This window comes from Canis lupus, chromosome 2, assembly GCF_011100685.1.
Source record: "Canis lupus familiaris isolate Mischka breed German Shepherd chromosome 2, alternate assembly UU_Cfam_GSD_1.0, whole genome shotgun sequence".
Lineage (NCBI taxonomy): Eukaryota > Metazoa > Chordata > Mammalia > Carnivora > Canidae > Canis > Canis lupus.
Window position 1 is genome coordinate 81,721,348 of NC_049223.1, and position 17,423 is coordinate 81,738,770.

At 50.9% G+C, this 17,423-nt stretch overlaps 1 protein-coding gene and 1 long non-coding RNA gene across 9 annotated transcripts in view; one reads left to right on the forward strand and one right to left on the reverse strand.

The window, feature by feature from the left end:
* Positions 1-75: 75 nt before the first annotated feature.
* On the forward strand, positions 76-15,870 carry LOC102153950. 2 transcript variants are annotated; one of them, XR_005356152.1, is made up of 4 exons: positions 76-118; positions 3,111-3,181; positions 4,002-4,150; positions 15,585-15,870. It is a non-coding gene; the product is annotated as an uncharacterized LOC102153950 (long non-coding RNA). The 2 variants fall into 2 exon arrangements; XR_005356151.1 differs by lacking the exon at positions 4,002-4,150 and having other exon boundaries at positions 84-118.
* TMEM51 (transmembrane protein 51) overlaps positions 15,486-17,423 on the reverse strand; it is a 55,722-nt gene continuing 53,784 nt past the window's right edge. For all 7 annotated transcript variants that reach the window (XM_038531930.1, XM_038531931.1, XM_038531928.1 and 4 more), the window contains one exon: positions 15,486-16,610. In XM_038531930.1, the coding sequence (XP_038387858.1) occupies positions 16,199-16,610 (412 nt within the window). In that variant the 3' untranslated portion in view covers positions 15,486-16,198. The remainder of the gene's footprint in view (positions 16,611-17,423) is intronic.

The window sequence follows — 17,423 nt, forward strand, 5'->3', positions numbered from 1 at the left end:
TGTGTACGCGCGTCGCCATGGCGACGGCGCGGGCCGGCGAGGGGCGTGGCCTGCGCGGCAGGGGGCGGGGCGAGCGGGGAGGGGGCGGGGCGAGCGGGGAGAGCGTTGGGGAGTCCGGGTGAGCAGAGGGGCGGGGAGAGCGGGGAGAGCGGGGCGGTGGGAAGGGGCGGGGACAGCGGGGGAGGGGAGGGGCGGGGAGAGCGGGGAGAGCGGGGCGGGGGGACCGGGTGAGCAGAGGGGCGGGGTGAGAGGGGAGAGCGGGGGGGGGGAAGGGGCGGGGACAGCGGGGACAGCGGGGGGGGGGGAGGGGGACAGCGGGGACAGCGGGGGGACGGGGTGAGCTGGGGGTGGTGGTGAGCAAGGGGCGGGGTGAGAGGGGAGAGCGTGAGGGGGGAAGGGGCGGGGACAGCGGGGGGGGCGGGGAGAGCAGGGGGGGTGGGTGAGCTGGGGGGGTCGGAGGATCGCGGGGTGGGGGGCGGGGGGGGAGAGTGGGAGGCGCCGGGGTGGGATAACCCAGGTCCGGGCGTGGGGAGAGCGGGGGAGGGGTGGGGCTGGGCGCCCTCGTAGATCACGGAGCCCTGAAGCATCTGGCGGCCCATTTTACAGATGGGGAAACGGAGGCTCAGAGGTCGCAGAAATAGTCGGCGCGCGGTTTTCCAGCGAGGCCCGAGCTGATGGGACAGTCTCCTGGGCGGGGGGCGGGGGTCGAGGGTCGCGGAGCTGAACCAGGAGAAGCTTAGACACTAGAAGCTTAGGGACCCCTGCCCCACCTGAATGCCTGGTCCTGTCCGTTGCAGATGAGAAAATAGAGCAAGGCGGGTGGGGGGGGTGGGGGGTGGGGGTAACCACCCCTTCTGGGGGTGGCAGGGGGGATGGCGAGGGATGGGGAAGGAACACTTCTGAAAGAATGAGGGCATTTTTTTCATGCGCCAGGGAAGGGATGTTTCCGAGCCGCCAACCCCAATACGATTCTGTTCTTGTCAAAACTGACATTCGGTCGTTTGTTTTTTATCCTGAGTCCCCAGAGTTGACCTGCATCATCACTGTCCTTGAAACCCCCACGTGGGCCCAGGGCAGGGTGGGGGGTGCGTGGAGGATGCACCGCAAGCCCCACCGGGCCCGTCACCCCCACTCATCCTCTGCCCGGGAGCCGAGCAGCCCAGCCGACTCCACCTCCCCAGGGGATGCTCCGTCCCTGGCAGGAAATGGCCGGCAAGGTGCCTCCAGAAAGACTCAAGAACGTTCAAGAAAGATGAAACATGGAGGCCTCTACCCTAGTGGGTTAGAACAAGAGCTAAGGGAGAACGCATGGAAATGGCCAGAGTGAAGATGCTCAAACACCCGGAGAGGCTTCCAGAAATGCAGACTCCCAGGCACAGACCGTGGTCACAGATTCTGGGATGTGGAGCCTGACCCAGGAAGCTGCATTTGCTACAAACTCGGCCCAAACCCTGTTTTGTGAAGTTGAATGCAGTGACCTTCCTCAGAGCCTAGCTCTAGAAATCTCTTCCAGGGCCTCACACAGCCTAGAAGCTTCCGCCTGGGTTAGTCCCCCACAACCAGAAACACCCTAGGCTTGAAGTTTGAGGTTTGAGCACGGAAACCCGGGCCTGAGGGATAACAGCGTCACAGGAACAGGGACCGTCAGCCTCAACACTCCGGGGCCTTTTTGGTTCAGGGCCTTTTCACTTACTGTCCCTCTCCCTAGAAAGCACTTCCACCAGGGTCTCCTTCACCTCCTTTAGATGTTTACTCAAACACTGCCCTACTTAAAGTTCTTAAAAAACAACAACAACAACAACGAGGGGGCAGGTGGCTGGCAACCCATTCCACGTAATGAAGCCCCGGCCATCTGCCCACAGCAAAACAAAACAGAACAAAACAAGCCCAATAAACAAGAAAGAGCAACAAGAACAGCCAAACAAAATAAAAACCTCCACACTCTATCCCTCTTCTCGTCTGACCGCTTATCATCTAACATCCTACGTTATTCATTTCACTTTATTTCTGTCTCCGGGCCCTACCCTCCATGAAACTAAGCTCCATGAGGGCAGGGATTTTTTTTTTCTTCTGTTTCGGTTACTGCTGTATCACGGTCCCTTGAACAGTGCCTGAGTGAGCGAGTGAGTGGGGGGCAGCCCTTGACACCCGCCCACAGCCTGGCTTCCCCCTTCTTGGGCTGCAGAGCTGATCTGTCCTATCTCAGGAGACTGGCTGGTCTAGGCAGCTGCCCAGGCGCTGGGCTCTCGGGAGGCCTGAGCACCCCCCCTCACCTGTACCTCCACCTCCACGCGCGTCTCTAGTTCAATTCTTGTCCTCAACATGAGTGGAGGATGCAAACTTGCTTCCTGCCAGGCGGACCCTAATGGAAGCAAGGCTGGCCTTGAGTGGGAGCAGCCCCTGGCCTCAGAGAGTCTTTGAGAGGTCATATGTCGCCAGTGGCCCACTCCTCTGAACACTAAACTGAGAACAAAGCTGACGTTCCGTCCAACGGGAGCAGAGACTGCTAAATCTTGACTGGACTCCCCTCCCCACAAAATGCCAGTTATCTCAAAGGCTGTGTAAAATCCTTGAAACACAGTAACAAGCAATCCACTTTAACTTAAAAAAACAGAAACCACCCCAATAACTTGCGCTGATTGCTTGGACTGAGACAGTCGTAACTTGCAATTGAGCCATGATGGGGTCTTAAAAATACTGCTCCTGAAGGAGAAAGTAGAGGTTTCTAGATTATATGGGCTCCTTGGTGATGCTTATAATCCATCAGTTTTATTCTGCTGTGCGTGGCTACCAAGGCCGGATGGCATCGTGACTCGTGTCGGAAGTGCTGGCGTTGAAGGGCCGGGTGTCGAGTCCCAGCTCGGCCGCTCCCAGGTGGCCTCACACCGGTGGGCCTGAATGCTGGGATCTGTGGGTTTTCCGCCCGTTGGGTGGGCGCTATCTCAGTCCTTCCTGGGGGTCACCTCATTTGAATCTCACGATCAAACACCCAGAACAGGGCTGCTGCAGAGAAGACCTAAAAAAAAAAAAAAAAAAAAAAAAACCCCAAATACCAAACCAACCCATTGCTGCCGATCATTGTTTCTAACAAAGCATTCCCATGTTGGCAGGAAAACAGGGCTCAGGAACATGGAGCAATGTGCCCAAGGTCGTACAGCGAAACAATCTGGCTGATTAGAAGGTAGGTGAGCATGACTGCAGAGGGGCACGTCCCAGGGACCACAGGTGACCCAACCACAAGACGGTCCTTGCTCCCGTCATCTCTGACCTGGCCGGGCTCCTGTCTGCCCTGAAGGCCCCTCCCGGCCCCGCCTGGCAGTGCCCGAAGCAGGGAGAGAAAGGGGCCAGCCGGGCAAGGGGCCTGCTGCCAACCTTGGTGGCCCAGACACTGGGAGGAGCTGTAGAACCTCGTTCGGTGTCAGCCACCTTCCCTGGGCTGTCCTTGGCTGGGGAGGCCACAGCCATGGCCCCCCTGTCCCCGGACCTGCCTGTACTTCTGGTGCCTTTGCATTCCAAATGGAAATGAAGGCAGGGAGGCTGGCCTGGCCTCTACAGGCCTCTACGGCCTCTACGGGGGTAAGGGAGAGTCGGAGAGAGAGAGAGAGAGCAGGAGCAAGGGAGAGCACGAGGGAAAAGGAGCGCGACCAGCAGGAAGCTGCCGAGCAGGATGACAGAGGGGAGCACAGACTGCCTGGAGGCTCCCGAGCCACCAACAACCCGGCCCTTCGGTTGGGGGACGTGGGGTTTTATTTACTGACCCACACCTACACACGGGCACAAAGGTACATTCAAATCAAAGAACGGGGACCTTGCGCCACCATCATGTCCCCTTCCCTGGACGGAACGTGAGAAAACACGCAGCCTGGGAGGTTTTCCCGCCTGGACTCTTGTGCTGGTTCGTGGCCTCTGTTTCTCTTGCGAATCTGTCCCCAGAGTCAAGGCCCCTTGGCTCCCCGGGCTTTGCCGCGGGAGTGAGTGTGCGTGTTCTGTTTGCAACCTAGGTGTGCTGATCCCGCAGCGGGTGTGTCCTTCTGACACACGCGTATGGTCCGCGCCTCACTTCTGCTGCCCATCCGCCTGTCTGGACCCGATCGAGAGGGTTCAGGGTCAGTTAAGCGCAAACCGTGCCCCGGCACCACGGACTCGCTGTGTGAGTGTTTGCAACAGCTGAGTGTTGGGGTTGGTGTGTTTGTTTTGTTTTCTGGCTGGTGTGGGAGGACAGCCCAAGGTCACAGACACCCTGGGGGGAGGCTTGATTTGCATCAAGACTCAGAGTCCCAACCCAGAGCAAACCTGACCTCTGACCACCTTTTTGCCCTCTGCCCTGGGACCTTTCTAGGTGTGCATGTTGGCGAAGGGCTGGGCTCGCTGCCCTCATGTCCCCCGGAGGGATTCCTGAGGACCCACCTGCTCTCTCTGGGGTGGTACCTGCTGGGCAACTCCATAAATTCTACTTTCAGGCATCTGGACAAACAGACCTCTGCTATTTTTTTGCGAGTAACAATGAACCTTTATGGACGTGGTTAGCAAAACCAGCTGATGTGTATCTAGTCGTGTTGAGTGCCCGCCACTGTGCCATGCACGGTTTCATCCAACTCTTAGCCCAAACCCATTTTGCAGAAGGGGGCACAGAAGAGTCAGGTGACTTGCCGGCTTACAGATCTCGCAAGAGGTCAGGCTGGGATCCTACTCCAGAATGCCACATTTTTGGTAAACTGTTGATCGAAAAAGAACACATTTTGAAATATTGAAAAGTGCACCAGTCATAAGTGGGCACTTGAAGAATTTCCACAAAGCGCATGCATTCGCCTAACCAGAACCCAGATCCAGGAGCAGACTGCCACCCCCCCAGAAGACTCCCCGTGCTCCCTTCTGCTCATTACCCACCCACCACCCCGATCTCCAATATCGTAGATTAGTTCTGCTTGATTTTGAGCTTCATTTGAACGGAAGTATACAGATTCCCGTCTCTGCCTGGCTTTTTCACTCGACGTGATGTTTGTGGGCTTCAGCCTTGTGGTGTCATGTCACTGGCTCGTTCATTCTCACTGCCCTCCTGCATTCCAGGGTAGTAGTTATCTGTTCGTGTTCATAACAAATTATGACAAACATAGTGGCTCAGAACAACACACCCTTATGTCACAGTTTCCGTCCGTGGGTCAGGAATCTTGCCACTGCTGAGCGGGCATTTTTGCTCAGGGGCTCTCTCGGGCTGCACCAAGGGGTTGGCCAAGGCCAGCAGTCTCCTCTGAGACTTAGATGGGGAAGGATCCACTTTCAAGCTCATGGGGTTGTTGGAAAGATTCAGTTCCTTGAGGATTGTTGGACTGAGGGCCTCACCTCCTCGCTGCCTGTTAGCGGGAGCTCCCCACTCTTTGTTTGCCGTGTGGGCCTCTCCCTAAGGTGGCCTGCTTCTGGGAGTCAATGGACGGAGGCTCCTGGTGAGATGCAAGTTACCCTTTCCTGTAACGTGATCACAGAAATGACACATCCCATCCCCTTTGCAGCATTGTGCTGGTTAGAGATAAGGTACGGGTCCCACCTACACTCAAGGGGAGGGGATTACTCAGAGGTGTGAACACTGGAGACAACTGGGGGCCATTGCATATGTCTTTGGGGTATGCCTACGTGCAAGTACCTCCTGGGTATACACCGAGGAGTTGAATGGCTGGGCCTCGGAGCACCCAGACGTCCAACTGTAGACGATCCCTCCAAACATTTTTCCAAAGTGCAGGCACCATCTACAACCCTGGAGCAGGTAGGTGTGTGAGCATTCCAGCCAGAGCACCTGCTTTCCAATACCATCCTCCCCTCTCTCCTTACTGAGGGCCCTTGACCTGGGGTTCCTCTGGACAGGAGGTCCTAAATCTGGTCCTATGTCAGAATCACCAGATTTCGGGGTCACATCTTCAGACTTGCTGATGATCTGGGGGCTACAATATAAACTGAAAGGTACACTCCATGCGGCGGGGATCCTTGTCTTCTTCCCTGATGCATCCTTGGTGCCAGGAGCAGCACCTGGCAGGTAGTTGGCACTCAGTAACCTTTTATTTTTTTAAGATTTTATTTATTTATTTATTTTAGAAAGAGAGAGAGAATGAAAGCGGAGGGGCAGGGGGGAGGCAGAGGGAGAGGGAGAGACTCTCAAGCAGGCTCCCTGCTGAGCACACAATCTGGCTTGATCTCGCGACCCTGAGAAACCCAGAGTCAGATGCTCGACCAGCTGAGCCACCCAGACGCCCCTACATTTTTTTTTTTAAATTAACTGAATGAGTTCGGGCACCGTTGTTCACAAAATAGGCCTCAGAGGGGGCACGAGCTCCTGAAATCGGGAGGAAACTTTGACGTATCTGAGCCCTGTGCATTTTTCTGGGAAGAGGGCCCAGAGCCTTCCCCAGATCCTTCTCAGCAAAGGCTAAGCGCTGCTGCGACTGGATCCAGCCTGGCCTGGTTGTCACAGTTGGTGGTGGGGAAGGACAGCGTGTAGCTGTTGATGATCTGGGGGCTAGAATATAAACGGAAAGGTACGCTCGGTGCGGCGGGGATCCTTGTCTTCTTCCCTGATGTGTCCTTGGCGCCAGGAGCAGCAAGGATGTCAGACCCACGCGACCTGGGCTACAGCTGGCCTAGCGGCTGCCCGGCCTCAGAACCCTCCCGGTGTCAGGTCCAGGGGCCTCAGTTTCCTCCCGCGGAAGCGGATGTGAGCCCCACCTCTTCAAAAAGCCTCTCGGTTTATCCAGTTTGGGATGACCTCATCGTGTGTCACCCTCGGCCTTGTTTTCTGGAGGTTTCCCAGCACCGTGCTGCTGTCTGCATTCTTTTATCCTGCGAACAGTGCTCCTATTTTCTGCTTCGGGTCATTCCCGTCACATGCTCTTTATCTTCCTTCCCGAGCAGATCAACCTCGTGCCCCTCTAGACGGTTCTTCTCAGGTTTCCCCTGAATCATTTCGTTCAGTCCAGATACGGCAGCTCTTCCTCCTTCCTCACCGCACTCAACATAGACCCTCTCTTTTCCCCAGAACAACCGCTCTTTCTTTCCAATCCCTCACTTCGGTCCTCGTCTTTCACCATGTTTTTCTGACTTCTCCTGAGAACCGATTGTTTTTTGAAATTCAAGTCTCAAAGATCATCCCTTCTGATCTGGGTCTGAATTTGGATCCCGGTCAAGAAGCACAGGGGACAGGAATGCTGCTGGGTGGTCAGACTCCTGGGCAGAAGGGCTGAGGGCTCAAGGGGGCATCAGAGGGACGTGGGGCAGGGGAGGGAGGGAGGTTCTCCTGCTGTGGGGTGGGACTTGGGGGGAGGCCCCCGGGAAAGGCTCTTCTAAGAAAAAAGGAGGCTTTTTAGCTTAGTCTTGAAAGATGGGTAGGATTCTAGGTGACAGGAAAAAAAAGATTCTAGGTGGTTGAGCAGGGAGAGATTATACAGAAGAAAGGAAGAGAGGCCAAGAGACCGGGAATAGCGTGGGCCCATCGGGTAGGAGGGGAGGCCAGGAGCTGAGACTGGAAACCGAAGGCCCACGTCAGCCCTCAGACATGTGTGTTTGGCCTTCATAGCATGTTAAAGACTTTTTAAGTAGTTGCTGAAGGGTTTGGCCTCTTTCTGTGGAGTGATGGAGAAACCAATTCCACCTGGTGTCAGCATGAAAGCAAAGTCACTGGTTAGCATAAATGACAAGTCTAGAGAGAACAGGTGGGCTCAGGCCCAAGGGATGTCATCAGTCCCTGGCCTCTCTTCAGCTCTCAGTGATGCTTTTTAGCCACGGGGATCTGAGTTTAGATAGAATCTCTGTATCATGGTCACAAAAGGGCTGCCATAGCTCTTGCCCTTACAGCTTCTCAGCCTTGAATCCCATGGGGAAGAGTGAGGGTCTTTTCCCCCAAGTTCCCCCAAAGGCCTCACTGCTTCTCATTTCCTCTGATTGGGGAACAGGCCCATTCCTGAGCTGATAATCGAGGCCAATAGGCTGCTCTGCTCTGACTGGCTGGGCTTGAGGCACATGCCTCTTCCTGTGGCCAGAGATGGTGTCCACACAGCCTCTGAGAGATGGGCTGAGACGTGGTCCCCAAGGGGGATCATAACACCATAGTATTTGTAGAAGACGGGTACCGGGTGACAAAAATTTCATGGTGGCCAACGTGTCCAGACCATTTTAATTTACATTAAAATCTGGATTCATGCCTTTTCTTGGAAAATGGGGACCCGGGCTGCATTCTCGCAGGTGGGTCAGCAGCCTGTGAGGGCAGAGCAGGGGCTGCCCTCCTGCAATACGGTCTGTGTTTCCCTGGCCGCCGCACCACTCCTATTTCCTCTCTGGCCCCTGGGAGCACTTTGGTTTTCATCCCCAGCGTAATTTGATTCTATAAATAAATCTGTTGCTCCCACCAGAAAGGCAGTGCCCAAAGTACGGGGGTCACATAGCAATTCTTGTGCTCCCTTAAAGTCCTGAGGGCACATGCCTACCATTTTTGACAGCCTCATTCCCTGCTCATGTGTAAATCCCTCTTTAGAAAGGATCTAATATGTGGTGATTTTAGAAGCTGCATCTGAGAATTTCAGTGTCTGGAGTCCCCGGGGTGGGGGGGAGGTGGCGCGTGGTGGTGGGGTCTCGATCCCTTGTCTGCTTCAGCCCGCTCTGGCTCATACTGACTTGTTTCTCAGACATATAGCGATTTGATTTTCATCTCATTTGTGCCTGAACGTGACCTGTGGGACTCCTGAGGGCGCTGATCCCAGGCTGCCTTCCTCTTAGGAAAGCTTTTTGTTGGGTTCAGCGGGATGCCAGGGATGCTGATAACCTGTGACCACTTACACTGACTCCCTTCGCTTGGAGTTTCCCCGCTGGACAATTTGCACCCCAGACCCACATGGTTACAGGTCTTCCAGGTGACAGGCATCTTTATTATTATTGTGGCCGTAATTAATTTTTCCCCTCCAGGCCCACACTGAAAACAGACAGACTGCCTCCTAGGCTCCCTTTTCTAGCAGCCGAGGAAAAAAAAAACTTTTCAAGCCCTCCCTTTGCCGGGATGTACAGCACCTTTGAGGATGCTGGTTCCATCTGGGCACCTGAGCCTTGGCTAGCCCGCTGGGCAAAGGTCCTAGTCCTAACCTCCCATTTCTGGCACCTGTTAGCTTCCCACATTGGTAGAGGCGTTTATTTATCTATTTACACTGTGGTTGTAGCTCACTTGACCTGTGCTGTATGCTCGCATGTTCCTTTGAGACTGCTTACATTAAAAACCTGTTTTTATTTATTTTGTTTGTTTGTTTGTTTGTTTATTTATTTATTTATTTATTTATTTATTTATTTATTTCATGGGACTTTTGAAATATACCTGAGAGTAGAGAAAGGGTATAATTCAATGAACTTCAAGGACCCATCATCTCACTTCAATAGTTTCCCAATCTTCTTTCATTTCATTTTTTCTTCCTTTTTGATTTTTTTTTTCTGGATCCACATAAGCATTTAAAGCAGATTGTGTCATTTCACCCACGGATACTTCCTAACCGAAAGGAAGATCCCACCCCTTTACAGTACCTGCCACCCCTCACCCCCACACATTGTCACACTGAACAATACTTATAATTTCTGAATATCGTCTAACATCAGTCCATGCTCACATCTCCCTGATTCTCTCAAAGATATTTTTTCACAGTAGGTTTGTTAGAACAAGATGCAGACAAGATCCACACATTACATGTGGTTTTTGTCTCTGAAATCCCTTTTATTCTGTAAAGGCAACCATTCTTCCCACCTGTGCGCCACCCCCCTCCCCCCCATTTTTCAGCCACTGATTTATTGGAGAAACTAAGTCCCTTGTCCTGTAGCATATTCGCATCCTGGATGTGGCTGATGGCTTCCTCATGATTTCCATTGACTTGTTCTTTTTTTTTTTTTAATATTTATTTATTTATTCATGAGAGGCACAGAGGAAGCAGCAGAGACACAGGCAGAGGGAGAAGCAGGCTCCCAGTGGGAGCCCAATGTGGGACTTGATCCCAGGACCCTGGGGTCACACCCTGAGCTGAAGGCAGATGCTCAACCCCTGAGCCACTCAGGTGCCCCACTTCACGCCCATTAAACCACAGCTCCCCATTCCCCTGACAACCACCCATCTATTTTCTGTTTCTGTGAATTTGACTAAGTGCCTCGCATAAGTGGAATCATACAGTATCTGTATGTCCTGAGCACACAGGTTTATTTCACTGAGCATCATGCCCTGAAGGTCCATCTGGGTTGCAGCAGGTGTCAGAATTGTCTTCCTTTTTAATAATATTCCTGAATAATATTCCATTGTATGTAGGTACCACATTTTGTTTACCCATTCATTCATTGATGGACACTGGGACTCATCAACTTTTTAACTAATAGTTTTAGTTTTTTTTTTTTTTAAGATTATTTATTTATTTATTTATTTATTTATTTATTTATTTATTCATGAGAGACACACAGAGAGAGAGACACAGGCAGAGGGAGAAGCAGGCTCCTTGTGGGGAGCCCGACATGGGACTCGATCCCTGGTCTCCAGGGTCACGCCCCGGGCTGAAGGCAGGCACTAAACCACTGAGCCACTGGGACTGCCCCAATTTTAGCTTTTTTTGAATATCATTCTCTAGATCCACTATTTCCTTTGGGGTTGCTAAGTTGTGACTTTTCTGATTGCTATTCATTTGGTAATTATTAGCTAGAATTCTTTGAGAAAGAAGGGTTTTCCTTCACTATTTATCATAAAATACGACTTGTTCAGGAAAGGCAGAACGAAGGATCGGTTCTTTCTTTTTATGTGTCAATATTCAAAGTGAGAAGCAACTGCCAAGGCGACTGATGACTTTTTAAAAAAATTTCATTAGGAATCTTTGATTCAAAGATCTGCAGGGGTGCCTGGGTGTCTCAGTCAGTTGGGCTTCCCACTTTTGATTTCGGCTCAGGTCATGATCTCGGGGTCATGGGATTGAGCCCTGCGTGGGGCTCTGTGCTCAGTGCGGAGTCTACTTGAGATTCTCGCTCTCTGCCCCTGCCCCATGCTCTCTCTCTCTCTCTCTCAAAACCAATGTATTAATCTTTTAAAAAGTTGTAGATGTGTCCCAGCCCATTGAAGCCATTATTTGGATTGAGTGTCACACTATGCCATCTCAGGGGTCTGCTGAAATGGGCTCTGTGTCCTTTGTTTTTCCCCGTGGAAACCACGCAATCGTTATTTACAGCCCTCCACGTTTGTACCCCATTGGGGTAGTCTTTAGGTAAACATCTTCGTCTTAGTTTTCCTTCTCTGTAAGAGGAAGCTCATCCCTAGATGAGCTCTAGAGCCTTCCTGCCCAAAACTCTACTTTTTTTTTTTAAATGGAAATGGGTTTCTTTCTTTCTTTTTCTTTTTCTTTTTTTTTTAATTTATTTATTCATAGACACACAGAGAGAGGCAGAGACACAGGCAGAGGGAGAAGCAGGCTCCCTGCAGGGAGCCCGATGCGGGACTCGATCCCGGGTCTCCAGGATCACACCCCAGGCTGCAGGCGGTGCCAAACTGCTGCACCACCGAGGCTGCCCAAAACTCTACTTTTTGTAGCATTTCCACATATAGTTTGCTCATTGGGCTCTCCCGAGTCTTGTCACCCGAGGCAACTGTCAACATCTTCACTTGACAAACATGGAAATTACCACCTGAGCGATAACATTTTTTCCAATTTCCCATCCCACATTCTTCCCACTAGACTTCAAGCTCTGGTTCTCAGTCGGGGATATTTTGCATCCCAGGGGACTTGTGACAATGTCTGGAGACCTTTTTGATTGTCACACATGGGAGAGGCTACTGGCACCTAGCTGGGAGAGGCCGGGGTTGCCGCTAAACATCCAATGGTGCGTAGGACAGCACGCTCCCCACCCCACATCGATGTCATCCAGCTCCAAGGGTCAATAGTGCCAGAGTCGAAAAAACCCTGACTTGCATATTCCTTTCTAACCCAATGTTTATTCAATGAAAGGATGTATAAAAATGTACACATCTGAGAATTCAAGGATACACGAATCACAATGATAGGACAGCCTGTTCCTAACATGTCCATAGATACATTCTCCTACGTTTCCCCTCCGGTCTTATTTCTGGCTCCTACTCTGCCCCTTGAGACTGTTCTATTATTGGCCTAAAGGAAGATTAATGGACAATTTTTATTGCTTTCAGGCCAATGGGAAAACTTAACGCATTCATTTTTTTTTTCCCTCTGACCTTGGAAAATAAACATCACAATCAAGTTTTATCCCTTATAGTAGTCAGCTTTTTTGGGGTCGCATTTCTTTGCCATTTTGATCAACTGGATGTTTTCAATAAACCTTGCATTACCTTTAAAATTCATTAAAGTTATGGCTCATGGCTTTTCCCCCATATCTCTTTTTCTGCTGCATTTGTACTGAATTAAAACAACCCACTCGGTGGTGGACTAGTACATGAATGCGATTTTTAAAAAGAGAGCTAATTCATCAGAAACAATAAATGCAGCTTTTTATTTAACTGGCTCAATTTTTCAACTGTATTTTATTTTTTTTAAAGATTTTATTTATTTATGCATGAGAGACACGAGAGAGAGGCAGAGATGTAGGCAGAGGGAGACGTAGGGACTCCATCCAGAAGTAGGGACTCCATCCCAGGACCCTGGGGTCACGCCCTGAGTCAAAGGCAGATGCTCAACCACCGAGCCACCCCGGGGTCCCACAGTGTTTCAGTTTTAGGTGAGGCAGGTGCACTTATTCACTTGCTTATATCAAGTTTCACACACTTTCTCTTATAAACACCTGCTTACAGTGTGTCTAGTTGCTACCACGTTGTTACATTATCTTTCCCTCTTTTGTGTTTTGTTAAAGTAGATGCTAATAATTTCTCTTGACTGGACACAACTGCCAAGATGCTTTCTAAAATAAGACATCTTGAGGATAAATAGTGAGAACATTTTTGGGTTTGAAGTTTCCAGGCACCTCTCAAAGTTTATACGGTACTGAGCCCAGCTCATCCCTGAGAAGCATACTGTATTACTGACATCTTTTTTTTTTTTTTTTTGAGAAGAATTACATTCCAGAAAAGATCATGCTGTAATTTTTGCTTCTCAAATTATATCCTAGTTGTTTTATTTTGAAATATAGCCTTCATTAGCCTTTTAACTATCCTAAACTTTCTTAAAAATGTATTTGGGTTTGTAAATACTACTGACTATTCTCTTTCCCACATCCTTTAAATGATAGTTAATAAATTTCAGTGGAGAGTTTTAATGCCCAGAGCAGGGACTGGGGATGGAGAAAAAGAGGAGAGACCTATTTATATCATGCTGTAGAGAATGAGATTTACAGTTCTGGATTGGGGACACTTTGTAAAAGTGACAGTTTTTTCTTTTTTCCCCTTAAAGTAAAATCATAAATATCATACTCAGGCTGATCTTCAAGGATAGTGTTTCTTGGTTTTTGATGGAGCTGACTCTGGGTGGCCAGGCTCTACCCTCAGAGTCCTCACTGCCCAAGAGAATGGATCTTCCTATGTCTAGGGCAGGATTTGTCAACCTGGGCGGTTGACATCACTGTAGGATGTTTAGTAGCATCCTGGCCCCACCAGATGCCCGAAGCAGCCCCCTTACTGCCACTGTAACATTCCAAATGGCCCCTGGGCAGCAAAGTTAATCCTGGGGGAGAACTGCTCATCTAAGGTGAAGATGTCCAGTTCTGGCATTTGTGTGATTGTTTAACAGTGTCACTGGGAGCTGAGGATGTTTCATCCCATGTTGTGCGGTGTCCCCCATCTCTCATTTGTAAGTGCACTTGTGGGTGGCATATAGAGTTCACCTGGATATTCCAGGATACCCTCATCTCAAAACCTTTAACTTAATCACACCTGCAAAACCTTTACCTTGTAAGGTAACATTCTCAGATCATAGGAATTAGGTCCTGATTATCATTTGGGGTTACCATCCAGCCCACTACAGGCCCCCAACCTTTCTCCCTCAAGGAAGGTCTAGGCTGGGCAGATGCCCCACAGGATGATCTACTACAGCCCACATTGAGGGACATTTCTATCATTTGGAACCTTGCTGTTCTCCTTTTTAAATATGTATTTAAAAGGGGCAGAGGGAGGGAGAGAGAATCTCCAGCTGATTTCTTACTGGGCATGGAGCTCAATGTAGGGCTCTAACACAGCTCTATCTAGCCGGGGCTTGATCTCACGACCCTGAGATCATAACCTGAGCCCAAGTCAAGAGTTGGAGGCTTAGGGACGCCTGGGTGGCTCAGCATTGAGCATCTGCCTCTGGCTCAGGGCATGACCCTGGGGTTCTGGGATCGAGTCCCGCATCCGGCTCCCTGCACAGAGCCTGCTTCTCCCTCTGCCTGTGTCTCTGCCTCTCTCTGTGTGTCTCTCATAAATAAATAAATTTTTAAAAAATTAAAAAAAAAAGAGTTGGAGGCTTAACCAACTGAACTACCCAGGTGCCCTGCTAGTCTCCTTTTCTTTTTCCTTCTGTTTGTCTTCCCATCAGGAGGAAGCATAAAGAATAAGCAAAGAACAGGCCCAGCCCACAGATACATGGAGAGCCATAGGCTGGCAGGTAGTGGGCTGGGACCAGACCAGGCCTCTGGTGTCTTAGCCACCAGGCAGGTCCTTGCAGCTCCTTTGTCATAGATGGATTTGCATAAGTAAAGTGAAAGAAAGGTTGGAATTTAGACCCTGTTGACTATCTGAGATAAGGAGGTGATTCACTCCTTACCTGCTCCCCCTTCCCTACTAAGCTTTCAGGGCCTCAGAATTTACTCTACTCCTAGCCATGCAGGCTCCACTTCATGCTCAGCAACACCGGGAAGGCAGCCTTGGACTCAGGTGTATCTTCCCAGACTCCCACTCCATGGGCAAGACCCCAGACGTCTCAGCAGCCAGCAGGCCCCTGGGCATTCTCATTAGCTGAACTGCTTTCCTGGGCTCCAGAGGGCAGGCACTTTGCCCTGTCCGTGAGGACATGCTGACCTGGCCTGCATGAGCATACAGCCCCTCTGGGCCGGGTTTCAGGAGGGGGATGTTGGGAGGTTGTTTAGGGAGGTAGGAGCTACTGTCTAAACAGCCACAATGTTCTCTTGAGCATTCAGTTTGATGGTGCAGCCCCAGCTCTTGGGAAGCACAGATCCTCCTTCCAAGTCGGAAAAAGCCCTTTACGCTGAGTCACACAGTAGAGCGTTGAAAGAACTCAGGCCCTGGAGCCAGACGGCCTGGGTTCAGACTCCAGCTCTGCTACTCACTAGCGATGTGACATGGGGCACTTTACCTAACCTGAGCCTCTGTGGGCTAACCTACCGAATGGCAGTGATACCAGGATGCAGATGAAATGGGGTAACGTACGTGAAATACTTAGCACAGCACCTGGTGATATGATCTGTTTTGTGCAGATTAGCAATTATTATCATCAGTGATGTTTCTCCCTATGAAGAGCTGCCATCCATGGGAATTCAGTGCCCAAATGTACTACATATAAAATATTTTATTATAAAAAGCTCAGTTGCACAGCATTTTAGAAGGAATAAAACATCTCCTACAGCTTTCCTTTCTCGCCCTTACGCAGGAGTCACCAGGAAAGCGTACCGGTAGAGGCTCTGATCTCATGCACCCCCGGGCCTTGGGCCCTCGGAGAACCAACAGCTTCAGGAGCTCCGAGAGAGCCCCACCTCGTCCATCAGCCTCCTGTTTCGCTTCATTCATGAAACAGCCCCACATCCTTTCCAGAAAGCCAAGTCACATCTCCATCCCGAGGCTCAGGACTCCGGTGAAGAAAGCAAAAGGCCTGTCTTGTTCTCTTTTTGAAACAAAACAGTCCTAGTGGAAGCAAAACAAAATCACAACCTAAACCAGCTGCTAGGTGTCCTGTCCTGATTGGAAAGAGAAGTGTTGTCGCCAACAACTCAAGAGTTGGGGAAGAAGGGCGGGGGGAGGGGGTGCCCTGCGCCCCCCACGGGGTCCACGTCCCCAGCTCCGCGGAGGCAGCTCTTTCTGATGCACCTGCCACGTGTGGCTCGGCGGACGTCGTCAGTCCCTTGTCAGAGGACCCCCACCCCCCGTCCCCATCCCCGTCAATCTGTACACGTCCGGCCCCTCCGCTTCTCAACTGCAGCTGAAGTGGCTTCCTGGGGGTCCGTGGTGTGGAGGGTGAGCGCCCGGACGGACACACCTGCAAGCCCGTCAGTCAGGTGGCCGGGCGTCGGAAGCCTTCTCCTGGACCTCATCGTACTGCGGCGGGGGCGTCAAAGGCTCGATGGAGGGAGGAGGGACGTTTTTGTCGGGGAGGTTGATCCTGAAGTCTTTGAGGTGCAGCTTTTCGGATTTAATCCTTCGAACTTTCAGCGGCTTCAGGCGTTTGGCCAACTTGGAGTTCTGTCTGTCGGGTGGGTTCCCCGGGCTGGCGTCCGCGCTGGCCCTGGCGCCCGTGGGGCTGGTCTCGTCAAGCCCCGTCAAGGACTCGTAGGAGGGGAGAGAGATGCTCATCCTTGGGTTCTGGTCCCGCTCCCTCGCTTCCGAGTAGTTTGTGTTCATCACTTCCTCGTAACTGGGGACATAGTACCTGGAGGAGGCCTCCTCCTCCTCCTCCTCCTGGCTGCAAGACAACAACACCGACACGGAGAGCGTTAGCATGCGCCCAGGCCGCATTTAAAGTCACAAGGAGACGAACTCCGGATCCTGTGTCAGCACTGGGTCCTCATACACCAGCCTTGTGAACAACCAGTGGGTCCCAGAAGTAAGGAAAGCTAACACTTCAACTGTGTGCTATGAGTCAGGTACTGTTCTAAGTACTTTCAGGAAGTACTAAGTAACACGTATCAACCACTTTCATCTTCCTAACAAGGCTATGAGTTAGGTACTATTTTTACACCCATTTGACAGAAGGGGAAACTGATACATCAAGGTTATGTATTTGACTTGGTCGTGTATTTAGGAAGGGGGAGAGCAGGAACTGGAGACCAGTTACCACAGGGACTACCCTGGATTATCTGGAAGCTGTAATACAAGGAAGTACTAAACCCCCTTTGCTTTTCAGGCTCACACTTAACCATATGCCGGATGGGCTGTTCTGGTGCCCAGCTGTGTCCGTTGGCCAAAGGCCACATAAACATGCATGAAACAGCTGCTGATTTGAGGCAAAATGCTTGTCCCCAGGTAGAGAAGGAACTTCCGTTATAAAATTTTATGTATTTCAAGTTATTCTATAATATTGTCTTCCAAGTTCACTATAAGGCTCAAAGGTCTTATCGTCAGGCTTATTCTCATTTGACCATTGAAAGAAAAAAACCAGAAAGCCAGGGTGTTTTTGTTTTTGTTTCTTTACACACATATAGGGAGTCATGCCATTAGCCATTTTCTAGGACTCTACACTTGACCCTGTGGGGTGATCATAGCCAACATCACCGTC